We start from the raw sequence: 18,403 nt of genomic DNA on the forward strand, positions 1-18,403 counted from the left end.
CTTCAGTTCATTGCTCCTCACATTCTCTTCCACTCGACCCAACCTCTTTCTGAACCACTCTCTACAAAGCAGCTCCAGGAACTCTTCAGGAACGTGTCTACTTTACTTGTGAGGAGGACCCTCAGGTAAGCTGACATGTAGTAATGCTAATATATTTTTTGTTTGACCTATTCTCAGCAGGTTACCCAAGATTTTCACTCAATCCATCAAAACCTCAAGCAAAGGGAACCCTCCTGTTTCCATTCTTTCTGAACAGCCATGCCCTTTTGTTTAGTTTGTTGTCATCTATCAATCCAAGGCTGCTGTTTGCTACTGTCAGGTAAGGAAATTCTAAAACATCACTCCTAAATGATAATAATTTTAAACTAGGTATTCTGGGGTAAGTTAGATGTCACATCAAACCAACTGTCATTCACTAACAGAAAAGGACCTGGTTTGTAAACCATGGAAAGTAGATTTGCATCTGGCAAACGTGTATGTTGAGCGAGTTGAGAAAGGAGCCATACTTATAGTGGCAGGTAGGCTGGTGCTGTTGACTACCTTTAGTAGCAGTGGAACTTTACTATGATAACTCACTCCCACCACAAATGTTAATTTACAAACAGAACCTGGCCAACGATGATTATGCATGAGAATCGTCACCTCTATAAAGCAATACAAATTCACACGACTTAGTGTTTTCCTTGGAGTAGCAGACAGCCATATTGAATTTAACGAAGGAGGAACAGGATGAAACCAACTCTGCCGTCATTTTGGGGAAGGATTCCTATGTCTTTGAGTGCCTTCGTACGGTGACATGTCTCAGTATTCTTTAAGATGTTCGAATTGACCATTTGACAAAGGAAGTCATAGAGTTTCAGTGTCTTCGTGCCATGGGACAATGCCTTATGTGCCCAAGACAAATCAGAAACATACTTTAATCAACAATTGTCGCCTAGGAAGGGAACAAATATATTAGTAAAGTGCATGTCACAGTCAATGACATTAAGGCTATGTGCACTTAAGTGGTGTGTGTGTGAAGGTTGCGCCGTTAACAGGCGTGACACAGACAGGCCGCATATATGTGGGTTATACATTTATATACTGCAATTTCTAATGTGTAAATGGCAAATCTGAAAAAAAAGCTAATATCTGAGAAAATGTGATTTTTCAACCCTTAGCTCAAGAAGAGCTGACGGTGAAGTTCAGAGAAGGTCTTGTAACCAGACAAAAAGACAGAGCAATGTGCTTTCAAACAAGATCGTAAATCTTGCATGGTGCGATGGAAAATGTTCGATGTAACTATTTACTATTTGTGGCAAATACTAGCTTTTCTGTATAGCAAACACTGGGAGACGTGTTGTGTATATTCTCCCGCCCCAGCAGCGCCAACACAGCCGACAACAAAGTACTGCTAAAAACAAGTGCAGAACTCTGAGCAGATGGAAAGCAAAACAGATGTATACTGTCTGTGTACTTGTCATCTGAAACACAACAGCACACACGCCACGAGGAAGTTTGCATATAGCACAGCGCGACCCCCAGATCATAAATCTATGCACGAGGAAGATGTAGTGGAAATTTCGCTCTCTTTTTTTGGAGGAGGGATTAGGAGTTTATTTTTGTCATCTCTGCGAGACAGCTACTCATTCATCCAGATCACAGCTAAAAGGAGAAAAAAAGCTGGTCACAGAAATTAGCAGTTTCAGCTCAGCAGCAAAGTCGCCAGCCTGTGAAGGCAGAGAGAAATTGACTAATTAGCAATGCGCACTAAAACTTGACGGTTCTTTATAGAGAGAAGGGAGGGGGCAGAAAAAGAAGGGGAAGGGACGGGGCGGTGGGGGCCCCCGCTTTCCTCTCCCCCTCCGTTCTTTTTCCAAAAGATGTTTGAAATCGCAGTCATTTACGCTCGACAATTTTTACAATAGCCTTGAGCCATAATTTTGCGAGTCTCTCCAGCAGCCATCCCCCTGCACGGTCTCCCTCCACCGGCCATGCACGACCGTTTCTCTCCCCAACCGTGGATTTCCTATTACTCTCGTTACGACTCACTGAGCCCCAGGCCCAAGGATAATGATGTGTTGTTTCTTGGTAGCATAATTTGTCACACGTACATTTTTTTTTCCTTCTTCTCTTGCAGAAAGCCCTGCTCTCTCTTCTCCCCTTTCTTTCTCTCTTCCATCCCCTCTCCCCCATGCACGCGTTCCCTGACTGTTGCTAATTCATGGGGGCTAAAGATGATGAACGGCAAAATAAATTGTAAAGAGTGACTGCTCTGGAGTTGCAGGAACAAGAAGAGGGTTTTTTTTGGAAGCAAGCGACCAAAATTCTCCTTTATAAAGCAAAGAGGATTGATTTTGTTTTTGTGTTTTTTGGGGGGAGGGCTGCTGGAAGTGGACCTTTTACTTCGGACGGCCGGTGGTCGCTGGACAGGTAAGTTTTCTCGGGCCTTGTTCGGTCTGTTTCCTGTGTTGTGTGTGTGTGTGTGTATGTCTGTGGTGGCGTTGTTTTTTCTTCTTTTTTTGTCAAACGGGGGGCGGGGTGGATAGTGCGCGAGGAACCCTCTTCTGAGAATAAAAACTCCAATTGCAAAAAAAAGAAATGGGCAAAAAGGAAAGGAAGAGGAAGGAGGGGAGGGGGAGAAGCGGGGGGGAGGTTGAAGGATTGACCGGGTCCAGCTGAAGAGAGAGAGGCGCTTGGAGATATCAAAAGATGTCTTTTCATAACAAGCAGGTTGGGGTTGCACAAAGGGCGCTCGGTCCGACGAGAAAAGTGCTAGGGCTGGCTGAAAGCAAGGCGGAAACAACAACAGACAGCCTCTGGACGCCCGCGAGGAGTGAGCAGCGATGGAGTTAGGAGGTATCCGGTGCTTGCGGTTGTCTGCGCGGGGCGGGTGGGGTATCGGTGCGGATAGTCTCTGTGTGTCTTCTAGCATTTGGAGGGGCTGTGTGGGCGCTGTTCTGCGAGACTAGTGCCGGGGTGCAGTGCGGGCTCGGTCGCGTTTCACGCTTCCCATTTTGTGAGTGAGGTTAGGCGCTGTGTGGATGGGGCAAAGAGAGCGGACGCAGCACTGCGGTGGCAGCGTTCAGTTAGCCCCGAAGGACCGGCTCGCGGTGCCTGCCCCGTGCCCGCACCAGGCTGTCTCGCGGTCAGGCACGCGAGAGCCGCCGCCACTCCGGCTGCCTGGGCACCGCTCGGTCAGCGCCGGGCGAGGTGGCGGCCCCTGGCGGGAGGAGGTGGGACTGCGCCTGCCCAGGCTGAGCACAGGGAGAGGGCGGGGGCAGGGACCAGTCACTGCACCGCAGCTGCCCCCTCAACTTCCGCAGGGGAGACAAGCAGCGGCCGAGGCATCACCTGTCGCAAGACCAGCTTGTAAACCGTGCCGTATCGAACAGAGGGAATATTAATGGACATTTCGCCAAGCTGACCCTCTGAAGCATCCATTCAATGTCATTTAATGGAAAGTTGCAACCCTGCTTATCATTTTATATCCAGGGGGACAGCAGGTGTATCATGTTTTGCAAATTGAAATCTGCGCTTTGTGGATCGAAGGGTCCAGGAGCTCGGAGATGTGGAGAGGAGACTGGATGTAGGGGCAAAGGAGCGTTGGGGGTTTGGACCATGACATTTTGTATTTTAAGACAAAACGTGTTGGTGGGGCTGGTGGGACTGTCTAGTAAAGTATTCGTATTTTTAAAGTCCTATTATGTTAGTGTCCCCACCTTTTATGATAACATTGAAAACACAACAAAATAAGTAGCAGCAGAAAGAAAGTGCCTGTGCCCGACCACCCATGCCTGCTCATATTGGAGTGTCTCGGTATCATGGAGCGTTTTGCTGTTCCTCTTCCAGGGCCAGACTTAGAAAGTTGTTTGTCCTTGTCAGAGGGACGAACGCAAAAAAGCACACCCATGTGCAGAAGCAAGTTAACTGACTGCGAGCCACTCACTCGGACTCATTTTATACTTGCGCCCACAGACATTTACTACTGTAGACAGTAGGGCCGGCGCCCAGGTGGAAGCCCGCGTTAATTGACGTTTATTAAATGCTGGAGCAAGTGTCTTCCAGGTTATGAAAGGAAAGGCCACACTCCCGTATAGTACGGGGGTTCTAATAGATTTTATTAAAAGTGTGCTTTTGCCCATTTCTGTCGTGTGGCCCACGTTACACTACAGGCAAAGGGAGTATGCTTGCCCATTAGGAATTATTTTCATGTTCATATGCACCTCTGTCAGATCTTATGACTTACCAAGAATGCACATACCTCCTAAAATCCTACACAGATGTTTGTCTGTATTTTCTAGAGTGATTGATTCTTTGTGATCGGACACCTGGAGGTTGGCCTATGGTAATATGCTTCAATGTGTTGGGCGACTCGAGTGCAGGGTGGCAGTCAGGAGGTGTTTTATTGCAGAAATAATCATTGCTAATGGTCGCTATGAAATATGCAGCTTCTTGCAGTGTTTAAGACTCACTTGTGCATTTACTTATCCTGAAACATATACTGTCTGGTTAACTCGGTTGTAAAGAAAATCTCCAGGGTGAAGAAAAAACAATAATATTCAAATGTGCTGTGAGGTAAATGTGGTTCATGCAGAGAAAAGTGTTTCTGACCTTAAGACAGGACTATAATGCATGAAGCACTAAAGATGCCACACACCAGTGTCAGTCTTCAGACCTCCCTGCTGTTCCGAGACACTGTGTTCTGGGCAACAGACATATGATGTCATCATCTCACTTCTTCACCCCACCTAGAGGTTTAGAAAAACCACTTCATTGTACAAGTCTGGGAGAAAAGTTATAAACATATGCCAGGATTCAATAGACAAGAAACTCTACAAGTATCAAACGACAGCGTTTTCCAGTTTACAATTAGACAAGAAAACACCAGGCTAGTCAAGCTTAGCTGTTGCATTATGTACCTCTCTTAATGTATGTCTGTCTGATAAGAGGAAATAACGACATTTGTCAAATGCACTTTAACTCGTATGAAATACTGAATCCCTGTTACTTGAATATTCATTTGGTAGCTGATGTCTTTGTTCTGCGTTGTTCCTGTTCACATTTAGAGTGGGCACCACACAACTTAGAGTTGCAAAGTTCCCAAGCTCAAAGCGCCCTTCATTCTTTGGCTCTAAGGAATCCCTTCTTTGACCTTTTTCTTGTTCTTATAGGAAGGCATGTAAATGAGTACTTCATTGCTACAGTGCCAGAAGCAACTCTTCTACAGCTTATTTTGTATTCTTTTTATTTTGACAGGTTGCATCGGACGTGTTCCCACCAGTGCCAAGCACCAGCTTCCTGAGCTTCTCTGCTGCCATGTCCAGGTCAGGAGACAGGACGTCCACCTTTGACCCCAGTCACAGCGACAACCTGCTGCATGGCCTGAACCTGCTCTGGCGGAAGCAGCTCTTCTGTGATGTGACGTTGACGGCACAGGGCCAACACTTTCACTGCCACAAGGCCGTGCTTGCCTCATGCTCGCAGTACTTCCGGTCTCTCTTCTCCTCCAACTCCTCCTGCCACCCTGGGTCTCAGGATGGTGGAGGGGGGCTAATGGGAACCCCTGGGCCCAAAGACCAAGAGGAACCAGGCACGCCATCGTCATCTCCAGACGACAAGCTGCTTGCAGGGAGCCCCCGGGCTGCCAGCAGCATCAACAACCTGGTGCTGCAGGGCTGCTCTTCCGTGGGCCTGAGGCTGGTCCTTGAGTACCTTTACACAGCAAATGTCACCCTCTGCCTGGACACAGCCGAGGAGGTGCTGTCCGTCAGCAAGATCCTGCACTTGCCACAGGTCACCCGCCTCTGTGTACAGTTCCTCAATGATCAGATCTCAGGGCAGAATTACAAGCAGGTGTGCCGCATCGCAGCGCTACATGGCCTGGAGGAGACCAAAAAGTTGGCCAGCAAGTATCTCCTGGAGGACGTGCTCTTGCTCAGTGCCGATGAGCTGCGTGCCCTGCTGGATGCGCTGCCCCCGCCTGTCGAGTCTGAGCTCGCTCTCTTCCAGATGGCGGTGCTCTGGCTGGAGCATGACCGCGAGACCCGCATGCAGTATGCACCCGAGCTGATGAAGCGCCTGCGCTTTGCCCTCATCCCAGCTCCCGAACTAGTGGAGCGGGTGCAGAGTGTGGACTTCATGAGGAATGAACCTGTCTGCCAGAAACTGTTGCTGGATGCTATGAACTACCACCTGATGCCCTTTCGGCAGCACTGCCGGCAGAGCCTAGCAAGCAGGTAAGAACTGGTGGCCCATGACCTACCCATGACACTGTGGGAGGGGCTTGTTATTGGAGAGAAAGGAAAAGGCCCTTTTTTTGGGAAATCTGGTTTTAAGGGTTCTTGTGTTTTTAAACTCCAAAGACATCAATAGGAACAGCAAGAGGGGAGGACTCCATGTTATGACAAACATGGGGAAGGTTTTTAGGAAGAGCGCAAGAATTCTCCTGACAAAACCTCAATGCACTTTTTTAAGTTGAAACATCTAAATATTGTAAAGGGGAAATACACTCACAACCATAAAATAATTTAAAGACTGGAGTCTTATGCTATAAGAAGTGTACATAGACTAGTCTTGGTGCAGAAAGGCTTCTTCCCACCCTCATTCATCATGGGATAGTAGCTATGTGTACCCTCAAACATCGTGGCAATAGAACATCTAGGAAAGGTTATATTGAGTGCATGCTTGGGGATTCTGGAACACCCAGAAAGGGATTCTGGTAGAGCACTAAGGTGTTCACATAACGAACCTAGGGACATAGAACTATTACACACATGTACATTCCATGAGCTCTGGGTATAAGCAGAGCATGTGTCGAATGAATGAGTGTTTGGCTTAGGAATTACAGCAGCGATTGTATCATAGATGTAGATATATAAGAAATGTGTGTATACTGTGATATGTGTCAGAATAAGAGGGAGAAGGAGGTTCAGGCTAAGTTCGTCCTCCTATATCATTAAAGTACACTCAATTGATCCATAGATAATGGATCATGAGAAACTAGCCTGAGTCAACAGACAGTGGGTTCACCAAATTGGTGAGCCTCAGCAATTTAGAAAAGAAAAATGCTTTTCTGGAGTCCCCTCACTCACCCAGGGTTGCCCCTAGGTGACATGCTTCATCATTGGGGCCATCCCAAGCATCTACTGCTTGGGGCGTGCTACGACTTGCGAGATTTACGTAGGAGCACTTTTTTGTGTGAAACTATGTGTTGTGCAGTGTTGGGGAAGTGGTGTTTGTGTTAGTTAAAAATACCTAACTAGTCAGTTAACAATTTATTCCTACTCCTAGCTGGTAAGATAAAAAGGGATTAATAACTGTTATGTGGTTATATTGCCTATTATTTTGTCAATTGAGTATACTGTGATATGGACATATACACCAAGAGTGGCCATACACTGGACCGTGCTAAGTCGTTATCAGTGAAGTGGGGCCTGTGCTGCATAGGGAATATTATGTAAGTGCCTACATTCATTCAGCGAAGAACACTAATCATTTTCTACTTTATATGAGTGGTGGTGGAACAATTTTCAGAGTGAGGGTGCTGCTATCATTGTTACATCACTGATGTTATAGGGATCGTAAAAAAACAGTGCTTAATTTGAGCCGCTGGTTTTCAGTGCCCAGCACCATCACTTAATTGCCAGAACCTGCACTTATGACAGCTGTCACTTGTTGGCGCTGTTTGTGTAATTTATAAATGAGCAGAACAACAGTTGTTTGTTAATTCAATATACATTAAAAACAACTAATACCTGCCACCCAAGCCATTCTTAAAGCTTTGGCGGCCTTCAACAGTCTGAATTGTCACACTTGCAGCAGTGTGATGGTTAGTATTTGTGTAAGTACAGTGGCAATGTGTGTGCAAACTGCAGTTGCCTCCTGACGAGGGCCCCTGTACTTATTACACAAGGATCATACAAAGAACAAGTGTAGTAAATGAGTTACACTCAGTAGGAGAGTGGAAGAGGGTGTAGTATTTAGCTCGTAGGGCATTTTGAAGCACACTGATGCAAATATATTCCTAAAACACAGTATGTTAGTGCCCTGGGATTAACAGACAGCACAATGCTCTTTGAAATGGCCACTAAATTTGCACAGGCAGGTAGTTTTATTAATAAGACTATATAATGCAGAAACGATAATATGTGGAAACCGACTTTCAGCAAACATTTATAATTTGCTCATCACCAAATAAAATGTGTTGATTTGATTTGATTCCATAAAAACATCTGTTTCCATCACAATTCAGAACTGCAAAAAATGGGTCGCATGTTTTCTTTCCTAATGGTTGATGCATATCTTCATGGTAAAAGAATAGGCAGCAATTGGTCAAAAAACGTACTTTGTCATTTTAACCCTTTTCTTTGAACAAACAACACATTTAACAAGACAAGTCCACAGTTTAAAGGCCCATTTATTACCCAAGCCCCTTCTGAACTCCAGTATGGTTATTTTGGGGGGGTCCGCACCCCTTCTTCCAGTGACTATTCTCTAGATTTGCAAGAACAACCATTATGGTTGTCCTGCAGGGTTCCAGGATCAGGCATCAAGAGCAGAAACTCACTGATCTGGAAGTGCACAAGTGGAATGGCAGTATTTAATATCTTGAAATATGACAGAGTGCTGTCAGTCATCTACGAATTGAAATTGGATTCACATTAAATGGCACTTGAGTACATAGCCACAAAATGAGCATTCTTAAATAATTTTAGATATTGGAACTTTGAAAAAAAACAAGCCTGGGTGTACTCACCACAAGCAAACATTTTCTACAACATTGTGTAAAACCAGTAAGGCTGAGACCCTCATTGTGAGGGGCTTTGCTCCAGTGCTGATACCACATGTGGTAATACTGCAATGGTATTTCCAATGCCAGGGTTCATAGGAAATAGTAAGTTAATTTATTACCGGGGGATTCCACCATGCCGTATATTACATAATAATATACCTGGCATTCTGCGATCTTTCCCAACCTCCCTCTGACATTCAATTTTCTCTCTCTTGCATCAAACTTACACTCTCTGCTTTTTATAAGTAAGTGGCGAGGAGCGTTAGTCAGGGCCACTACCAATGACGTAAGAAGACCAGGGAGGAGTCAACTTCCCCATGATGGCATTACTGCAGTGAATAACAGCGATTTATATCCTTTTTTGTGTTCAAACGGTTTTTATAAAAAAAAAAAAATGGAAATAGAGAATAACAAAAAGTACTGATACAAAGTAGAGCAGATATACACAATCCAATTTAGAGAGTTGGACAATATACAGGACACTGGATAACAGCATGCGTAAAGTCCAGTATATGAAGTAGTGATGACAGTGATGGAGCTAATAATCGAATAGATACCAATAGGAGAGGTGAAGATGAAGGTGAAGGTGAAGAAGAAGCTACCCATAGTCACAGCTTCCAATGGATGCTTTACACAATTGTGTGCATATTCAATGGCCCCTGCTGGCAGGAACTTCAAAATGGGCTCAAATTCCGCCAACTATGTTAATACAGAAAAAGTGAATTCTCAATGGCCTGGTAACATGAAGCAAATCAAATTCGTAAGAGTTAAAACTAGAATGCACGTTCAGAAACAGTGATGTCAGAAAATATAATAGTGTGAATACTGATTTGTGTTAGAATATCAAGTTTGCCCCTTAGTGGTCATTGCAACACAGTAATCACCAGACTAGAACTGAAGAAGTACAAGAAAGAAAAAAACAGAAGGAAAGTGTTTTACCACTAAACCATTAGAATATGTAGCAGCAGCCCCCTGTCCATCAATCTCACATTATCACTTATTTTATTCACAAAATATCTAAACGAAGATTTATTCAAAGATCATCTCCGTGATCATCAACGAGCTTCTCAGGCCCCTGTGCTTACCTATGTCCCACTCAGCTGACAATCATTATCCCTTTGCTGCCCAGTACATTTGTGCACATTCATGAAGATCTGGAAGCGGGAGCCTGTTTTAACCATTTTAAACTCTGACACATATTTCATTGTGAGCAGCTCACTATAGCAAGCTTGCTGGTAACTAGAAACTAGGCGCCATAAAAAAACATGCTCCTGTCAGAGTTGCATGAAGATGAGAGGCAAAAGCATACAGAAGGAACAAACCAAATCCAAGGCAAAATATACTTTCTCCACAAATAAAATCTCTCAAGCAATCCACAGTTACAAATAACTTTTCTATGTATGACTAGCTGGACCCTCTTGTTTTTTTAAATCAACTGTTAGTAGACCTTTATAGTAACATAACAAATTTCTTCCAAAAAGAAGATTAACATGATTGCAGATGGCTTCTCATCCACAACTTGGATGGCCACCAAAATTCTTGCCACCCCAGAATACACTCTCAACAATCTACAAACTCTTAAATCAGGGATTACACTGATAAACCTGTTATTGTTTTTTTTGACTGAACTATTAGAAAACTGCCTTAAGAACAAAGCACATTTCTTCCAAGAGAAGATGAGCATAATTACAAATTGCTTCACATCTGCAACTTGGATGGCCACCAAAAGTCCTGCCAAGATTGTCTTCCGTCACAGCAGAATACACTCTTGATAACCTACAAACCCTTAAATCAGGGTTATACGGATTAACCTGTTCCAAAATTAAGCCTTGAAAACACATAACTGGAAAGAAACCATTTACACGATAATTAGTTCTAGAATTGCTGAAACTATTGCTTTTTTTCAATTTAGGTAAATTCCTAGCAATCACTACTAGGTGACCACAAACCTTCCAGTAGTAGATAAAATACTAGAGAAAGCATTTTTCATTTAACTGCAAGCACATTGCGATATTGGGGGTTTATTACAGGTTAGATGATCAGGCTCTATGTGAATATATCATAATCTTTTTAATTGTAGGTGTGAGACAATCCATTCTAACATTGCATGGTGACCCTGAAATTTCTTTGCCACTAGTTTTTGCTCCACATCACCAATCCTGCAAACCCACCACACCACCTTGGAGCAGTAGCCTATTGCTCTGAATCATTAAGGGGTTGGGCCAAATTTTTCCGAGACCATATCAGCGACAAATTGCTTTTTGATGGTGCCCTAGAAGGCTTACTTTACCCATTTTATTTAACAAACATATTACATGTATTCAAGTCCTCGCTAGTAACCAGAAAAGATTAAAACCTGGGAGAGGCGATATCCCCGAAGCTTGAAAGTCCCATATTAAAGTTATGCATCTGTCCTAAACCACCATAAAGAGATCTTGTTTGCTGCTGTCCTTCCTCCTACATACAGGGCCACCATCACTCCAGCCAAAAAATCATAATATGTAGGTGTAATTGTGAATGGTATTTTTACTATTAATCATCAGAAACAGTATTGTCTTTTCCTGTGAAGAAGGGGTAGCATTAAATTACTTTTCTGATCTCAGTAATGTTAAAAGAAGTGGTATTACAAACGTTATATCACAGAAGTGACCATATGAAGTCACATGTGATGTCACATGCCTTTGTTTGGGACTGGTGACCGACAACACCTAAGCAAAGGTAAGTCTCAGCAATATTTCCTAACAGACTTCCTTTTTATTAATCCTCAGAATTACTCAGCTCTTGACAAAACTCATTACTCAATATTTGATGATAACTAGTCAGATTTTCAATGATGGCCATAGTGATTCAGGGAATGAAAATGTCCGGAGTCTGAATAATGCCCAAGATGACTCAGTTCTTGATCATCTTCAGACTCAACTGTATCAGTTCCCAGTGGTGCACCCTTCCAGGCCAAAGAACTGTGTCTGGAAGGTGGCATTGCCAGGGACAGGCCTTTGCCTCAGCACACACACACTAGATTGGAGTGGTACCTGGGCTGGTAAAAACCAGAATACCTCATTCACATGGAATTGTTTTACTCAGGGCGGTGGTACACATTTATGTACTGTGCAGGGGACTTTCCTGCCTCTACTTAGTCCATGATTACAATATTCTTATGTGGATGAAGCCCAGGTTTCTGTTTTAGTTGCTGATAAGATTACTGCAGGTAGAAATTTATATGAGCACCTATCTTTTTTGTTATAAAATAGTCAGTGATTATTATTGTATCTGCTATTTTGAAGCCCACCTTTGATGTGAGCATTTGCAGTGCATCTAATAGTATGTGTTTTCAATAATTTTCATGATGTCTGTGAAAGATATATCATGAATAGTCATAATAAAAGGGTAAAAGGGGTATGTTCAAGATAGTGCTGTGGTCGGACGCTTCGCGTTGAGGCTACATATTCATCTGGGCACAGTTGCAACCATCCTTCCTGATCTGGAGCCCCAGGCTGCCATTTTGCCCGCCCTTGCACACCTGGATATACCGGGGCCCTAGATGAGCGAAGCCTGCAATGGTTGGACTGCAGCGGCAGGGAGTGACCTGGGCGCAATATCTGCAGCCTGTTGGTTTCGGCTGTGGCTGCTGCATTCCCAGCTCATAGTGTACGCCGCAACAAGGAGGGAAGCACTGACTCAAGAAGCAATCCCCCTGGATGGTGTGGGAGCCGTGTTGCGCAACAACAGCGCACCACTGTTTCTATAATCCGGTGGCATTTCTGGCGTGGCTGCACCTGCCGATTAGTGCTTCCCCACTGTCAAGGGAGGCGTGGCGACTCAGAGCAGAACCTACAAGGAAGAACAGGTGTGAGGCCTCCATCTATCCCAGGGACAGTGTGGGAGATCTTCGGTTGAGGTGCTCGACTCCCTTCCTATACGGGTACCGCTTCATTATAACATGCTACGTGGAGGACTTCCCTGAATTCCCAGAAGGTACTGTCAGGGCTTCTCCAGGGAGAACCCCGGGGTGCATATCCATAAGTGACTGACAATCTGGACCCGCATTAGCACTGAAACTGGGGGCATTCACGCCCAGTGTTTTTCCTAATGAGCCATGGGACCGAGGGGCCAGTCGCCTCCTTACTGTGCTCTCCACTGAGGGCATTCAGGGCAGCGCTACATGTCTCAACACTGCGTGAAATCCACAGACTTCTCCTGATCTTCAGGCCTGTGTTGTGACTGGTATTTGGCCTTCCTCAATAAGCACCTCATATTTTGCGGCTTCCCCTATGCCCGTATCTGTGACAGTGTTAAACCTCGCTACAACCAGGCGATCTCTGGATTTTGAGGCTGCTCCGGCTCACCAGCACTCCTCCTGCAGCACTTAAGATATATACTTGACACCGGCCTGCTGACTACAGGGAGGCTGGTGCAGACGGTGAGAAGCAGCATGACCACGCCTCCCACCCGACCTCTGAGACCTGCGCTGCCTCCATGGGCACAGCGGTGCATGATAACTGCAGCATCTTAAGCACCCCTACAACAATACACAGGCTTCCAGGGCATGTATGAGACCCATCACCTACTTTTCACTACGGGATTGGCCACACAGGGGCTGCATTTGTGACGCCTAAGGTTCCATAGCTGGACGATTGTGCCCACGCTCCTAAGGGGTACCGCTCAGATGGTAGCGCTGGAGACACCTGGTGGCATGATGCGCCCTAAGGGCTCTAAACCTCCGCCCCAGAAATCGATTATGGCCAAGCTATTGGCCACCCAGACTTCGGTGGATCCAATCCGCCAGCTGGAGTGTACATTGGAGAACCACACAGGCATGTTCGAAAAGGTCTTTAAGGCCATACAGAGCTCCAAAATTGCCATGGAGACTCAATTGGGAGCAATACAAATTGAAACTGGGCTTCTACAAGAGGACGGGGCATGCTTGTTGACTGTGTTGATGAGACTGAATCCAGGCTAACATCCATCGGGCCCATTGTGCTGACTTTGCAGGACCAGGTGAAATCATTGCAGACAGAGGTGCAAGACCTTGCACCGAGAGCAGAGAGCCCAGAGGGGCGCTCCAGGTGCAATAATATTAACTTGTTGGGGTTTCCTCAGGGCTCCAAAAGTCCAAACACTGAGCTGACAATGACAATACTCGCTGCCAGGGTCCCAAAAATCTTTTTCTTTTGAGCGGGTGCATAGGATTCCAGGTCGCCCGCCCCATCCAGGATCACCCCGCACCCCATCATAGCGCGCCTTCTCTACTTTCGGGACTGAGACCTCCTACTACAGCTATTTAGGGTGAAGGGCCCCTGGACATAGAATGGTGTCATGATCACAGCTTACCCGGATTACACCATTGAGGTCCATAGGAAGCGCAATACCTTTAGGGCAGTTAAGGCGCAACTTCGCACCTGGGGCCTGTCCTATGCTCTACTATTTCCTGTCTGCCTGTGAGTGGTGGACTTTGATTCAACCAATTTCTTTTCCACCCAGGAGATAACCTGGGTGTGGCAGCGCTCCCAGATAATATATGTACAGCCTGACGTCTCCGGTGATGGCTGGCAGGGCAGATTTGATGGGAGGCTGAAGTGCCGCCGCCATCCGCACAAGACATGTTCCCGCCCTATGAACGAACAAGCAGCTTGAGAGAGGACACATGCGGTTGCTGAGGTCTCCACACACAGCACCAACAGGTACCAAGCCCTGGCCACAGAAAATTATTTGGACTCGGAGCTGGGAATTCCTGGCTTGACGGCCTCCGGGGGAAGATTCTTTGATCACCTCACAGGGCTCTCCCAAAAGAAAGATGGATCCTTAAGGACTTCTGCAGGATGGCTACCCTCGATCAGTACAATAAGTGCTGAAACTGTCAGTATGTTGGGCGGTTTGGTACTTTTGTTTTGTGCGCAGATAAAGTTGGGCTCACTACTTAGATTCTCCCTACTGGGTCCAGATGGTTTCCCTTGCGACACAGTAATCTCATTGTTAACGGGGCTTGGCCAGCCCCCCTGGACATCCCACAAGGACTTTTCAATTGTTGATGGTACACATTGCATCTAGGTTTCTTCTTTGAGACATGATGACACAATGCTCATTGGCGTCCAAGCCTGGGGTTGGGTCGTTTTGTTGTGTTGCAGTTTTGTGTGTTTATTTTTCCCTGGCTGTAATGGAGGGCTCGTGGGAACAGTAGGTGACATGCTCATTGGAGAGAGGGACTGCCTTGCATGCTTTTGTTTAGGGTACACACCATCTTCTATGAGCACTTCCTTTAATATGTTAACCTGGAATATTAGGGGCATGGCGGCACCACAGTGACCCGGCATTGGTGAACTTTCTTCTGGGATATGGGATCACCAGAGTCCTATATTTCAATTAGAGGCCCCTTGCAACTTCTCCATATGACCCCCCCCCCCGCCCCCCCAGCGCTCCATTGGGATCATAGATGTTGTATCTTCTCCTTTCCCTCCTGGCCCCCCCTTCGCACTCTGTGTGAGGTGGCGACCTCCAGCCGGAAGTTATAGTTGGTGTTAGCATTGTTTTTTTGCACTGTTGGTTATCATTTTATGGACTCTGTGCGAAACCCTGTGTAAGGTGTTGTTAATGTCTCTCTTGCCATGCTACGAGGTCCCATCTACTGAGCCTTGTATTTCATTTGTATGCATCGATTGCCAACTACTCAATTACAGTTGCTGTTCCTTGTATCAGTCGGAGATCGAACTCAGGGATGTACGTTTCACTGTCCAGTGTATCCTCTTGAAAATGCCCATAAAGATATTTACAAAAATAAATAAATGAAAAAGGGTAAAGGGCTGAACCCTTATTGAAAACTAGAGGTCTCACACCTACAATGCATTATCTAAAAGTGTGATACCCTTCCTGGTTATAAATGTACATCTTTGATCTCTGTGCAGATTCATGAGTCATCTGTTGGTATTTTCTTCATGGATATTCATATGCGTTGTTTAACTTGAAACATCTAAAAGACACCATTAAGGGCACATTTTCCTTCACCCCTCTTGTAGTATTTGTATTTTTCAACAGATTGAACAATCCAAATATGTGCATGTTTTATAATTTTTCAGTTGGTTTTTATCATTTTTTAGTTTCAGCGCAAGTAAAAAAAGATTTGCGAAAAACAGTGAAAAGGAAATAATCTGTGTAGTATTTTGACAGACACAGTATGAATCAGTGAATAAAGTCAGCAGTTCCTCATAGACATCAGTCGGATTTCTGTTTGAGGAGGAGGCGCTGTTCTACAGTGATAGTTTAGGTTCCAGTGCTCCCTCACCATCTAGGAGTAGGAGAGAGAATATGGACAAAAGCCTCGAGGTGAAGTTCTTCTTGTCAACACACTGTGCTTTTATAGTTCTAATTATGTTGTTCCTCCTGCGAAATGTGATGCCACATTTGCACACCTTTGTATTCATCCTGGCGGTCTTCATCAGTGAATGGCTATGGTGTTGTTTGCTGTTTTTAGGTCTGGATGAATGTAAAGGTTCCTCTCTTGGGCAAGCCTTTTGGGAGACTTATGTTGAGTGGGTGGCTCTGTTAAGCCTTCTGTTGCCTGGTGTCACTTCTTATGCAAAGCATTGCTAGGGATATAGCCTTCAGCACTGAGCTGTGTTTTAACACTCTATAGTGATTCTTGTATGGGAATTAAGTTACTTTGTTTGTCAGGACTTAAAGTTAACCTTTTATGGTGCTCGGGTTTGGAATAGGCATGCTATCCTAAATGCTTTGTGCCTGCTTGGGAGTTGTGTTTTTAGTGCATCTAGTTTCTGCCTGCCGTGTGTTCATCGTTAGAGAAATGTATACTTATATTGGGGATGAGGAGGGGACACACTGCTTGGATGTTCTCCTACAGTGTTGTTGCTACATAATGAAGATCTTGTGCCTCTAAGATTCATTGGCTGTTTATTGAGGGAGCTATGTTTATTTTTGGACGATTCTTTGAAGATGAACGCATCATATAGTTAGATTTTTTTACACATAGCTATATTTCCAACTAAGCTAATACCTCAGAGAAATATTTTGTCACTTTAAAATCGTTTTCCATGATTTCAGACTGTTTGTAGGAATGAAGCAATAGAAGCTACATATCTCTTTTTTGTTTACCTGGATTATATGGTTTTTCTTTGGTAACATTCTAGAACCATGAGTACAAGTAACTTGCACAAAGCTACAAAGAGGCTTAGCCAATTACCAGCTCTTGACAAGTTCTTTCATTGCTCTCTTGGGCTACGAAATTGGTTGTGACACAAAGTCGCTATTGGCTTGTTTCTTCTCCTGAATCGCAGACCTTCTAGATGCTCATGAATTATATCCTGATTTGGTGCATCGTTTTTACGTGGTGAACTCACTGAATCACACTGCATGCATGACCAGGAACATTGATAACCATACCTTCACCAGTGGCCAGTCGGCTAAGCCTTGGCATAGACCCATGGCTCCCAACATTGGCCTCTGAGCATCAGCTCATAATCACTCTTCAGGTCAGTGTGGTGTCATGTTTACTACAATATTAACACAGTAGCACAACATAACATACAATGTGGGTGCAAGAGGCGAATATACGGTGTTACATCGCGGTGTTTACACTGTGATACCTTTACAACGCAGGCATTACAACGCAAGTTGTTACAACGACTTGCGCTGGAGGGCGCTGGACTTGGGAATAGTATGATTTACTATTCCAACTCCAGCTTTCGTTACAGTAGGGAAGGTGTTGGAATTGTCAATCATACTATTACTTAGTTTAGAACGCCATCCTGAGCAAGTTATTGTAATGACTTGCGTTGTAATACCCACATTGTAAAGTTATTGTGGTGTAAACACCAAGATGTAACTGATGTTTCCCGCAAGAGGCTTTTGACTGCAGCAGATAATGAAAGTGCGGATGGCATTGAATTGCATCATGCAGGTACTTTGAATTAGCAGTACATTTATGTGTTCTGTGGGGACTATTGTTAAAGGGATATTCCACCCAAAAAGGTGTTCCTTCCCACCTCTGCCCCTACATTATTTGTCATTCAATGCAGCACACTCTGTCCTTCTTTACCAGATGCACAAACTCCTTTTGTACAAGTCTGGAGCATGACAGGCCTGCTGTGGGGACGGTGGGCTATTGGTCAAAGAGCCAAGAGATATTTGTACTGTAGGGTATCACGAGGGAAGAGGTAGGAGTAAGAGGGAAAATGGTTGCTGCCCCTAACATGTTTGTTGTCATCTAAAGTTTAAACAAATAAAAATATAATAAATTGAAAGAAAAAGAAACAGGAAATGATGGTTAGTTCAATTAAAATGTCTTCGAGGACCTTTCCCTTTAATCAGGATAATATTTGAAAGCACTTCTGACAGTGTATGAACTTTATGTCTGTAGGGACAATGGTTAATTTTGCCTTTATTTCAATATTCTATTACGAATATTTTAGTAACCCTATTACTAACACAATATTGCAAAACAGATAGTCAGTGTAAAAATTATTTTGTCAAGAAAACTTCAATTCAAAAACATGGTGAAAAGGTGCACAGTGCCCCAAGTGGTGAGAAAATAATGATTGTGACTAGAGGTGTGTCTATATATAAAGCAGACTAGTAGCTTGAGGTGGAATGTCTGGAAACGCAGTAGTTGCCACACGGTGT

General features: G+C 44.6%; 1 protein-coding gene across 2 annotated transcripts in view; it reads left to right on the forward strand.

Annotated features, from left to right (window-relative positions):
• Positions 1–2,082: 2,082 nt before the first annotated feature.
• KLHL14 (kelch like family member 14) overlaps positions 2,083–18,403 on the forward strand; it is a 138,348-nt gene continuing 122,027 nt past the window's right edge. The window contains exons 1-2 of one of the 2 annotated variants that reach the window (XM_085605689.1): positions 2,083–2,412; positions 5,239–6,218. In XM_085605689.1, coding sequence (XP_085461815.1) covers positions 5,299–6,218 — 920 coding nt within the window. In that variant the 5' untranslated portion in view covers positions 2,083–2,412; positions 5,239–5,298. Of the gene's footprint in view, positions 2,413–2,666; positions 2,839–5,238; positions 6,219–18,403 lie in introns of those variants that run through there. The other variant, XM_085605688.1, reaches the window with a different exon arrangement.

Source organism: Triturus cristatus, chromosome 5_1 (assembly GCF_964204655.1).
Source record: "Triturus cristatus chromosome 5_1, aTriCri1.1, whole genome shotgun sequence".
Classification (NCBI taxonomy): domain Eukaryota; kingdom Metazoa; phylum Chordata; class Amphibia; order Caudata; family Salamandridae; genus Triturus; species Triturus cristatus.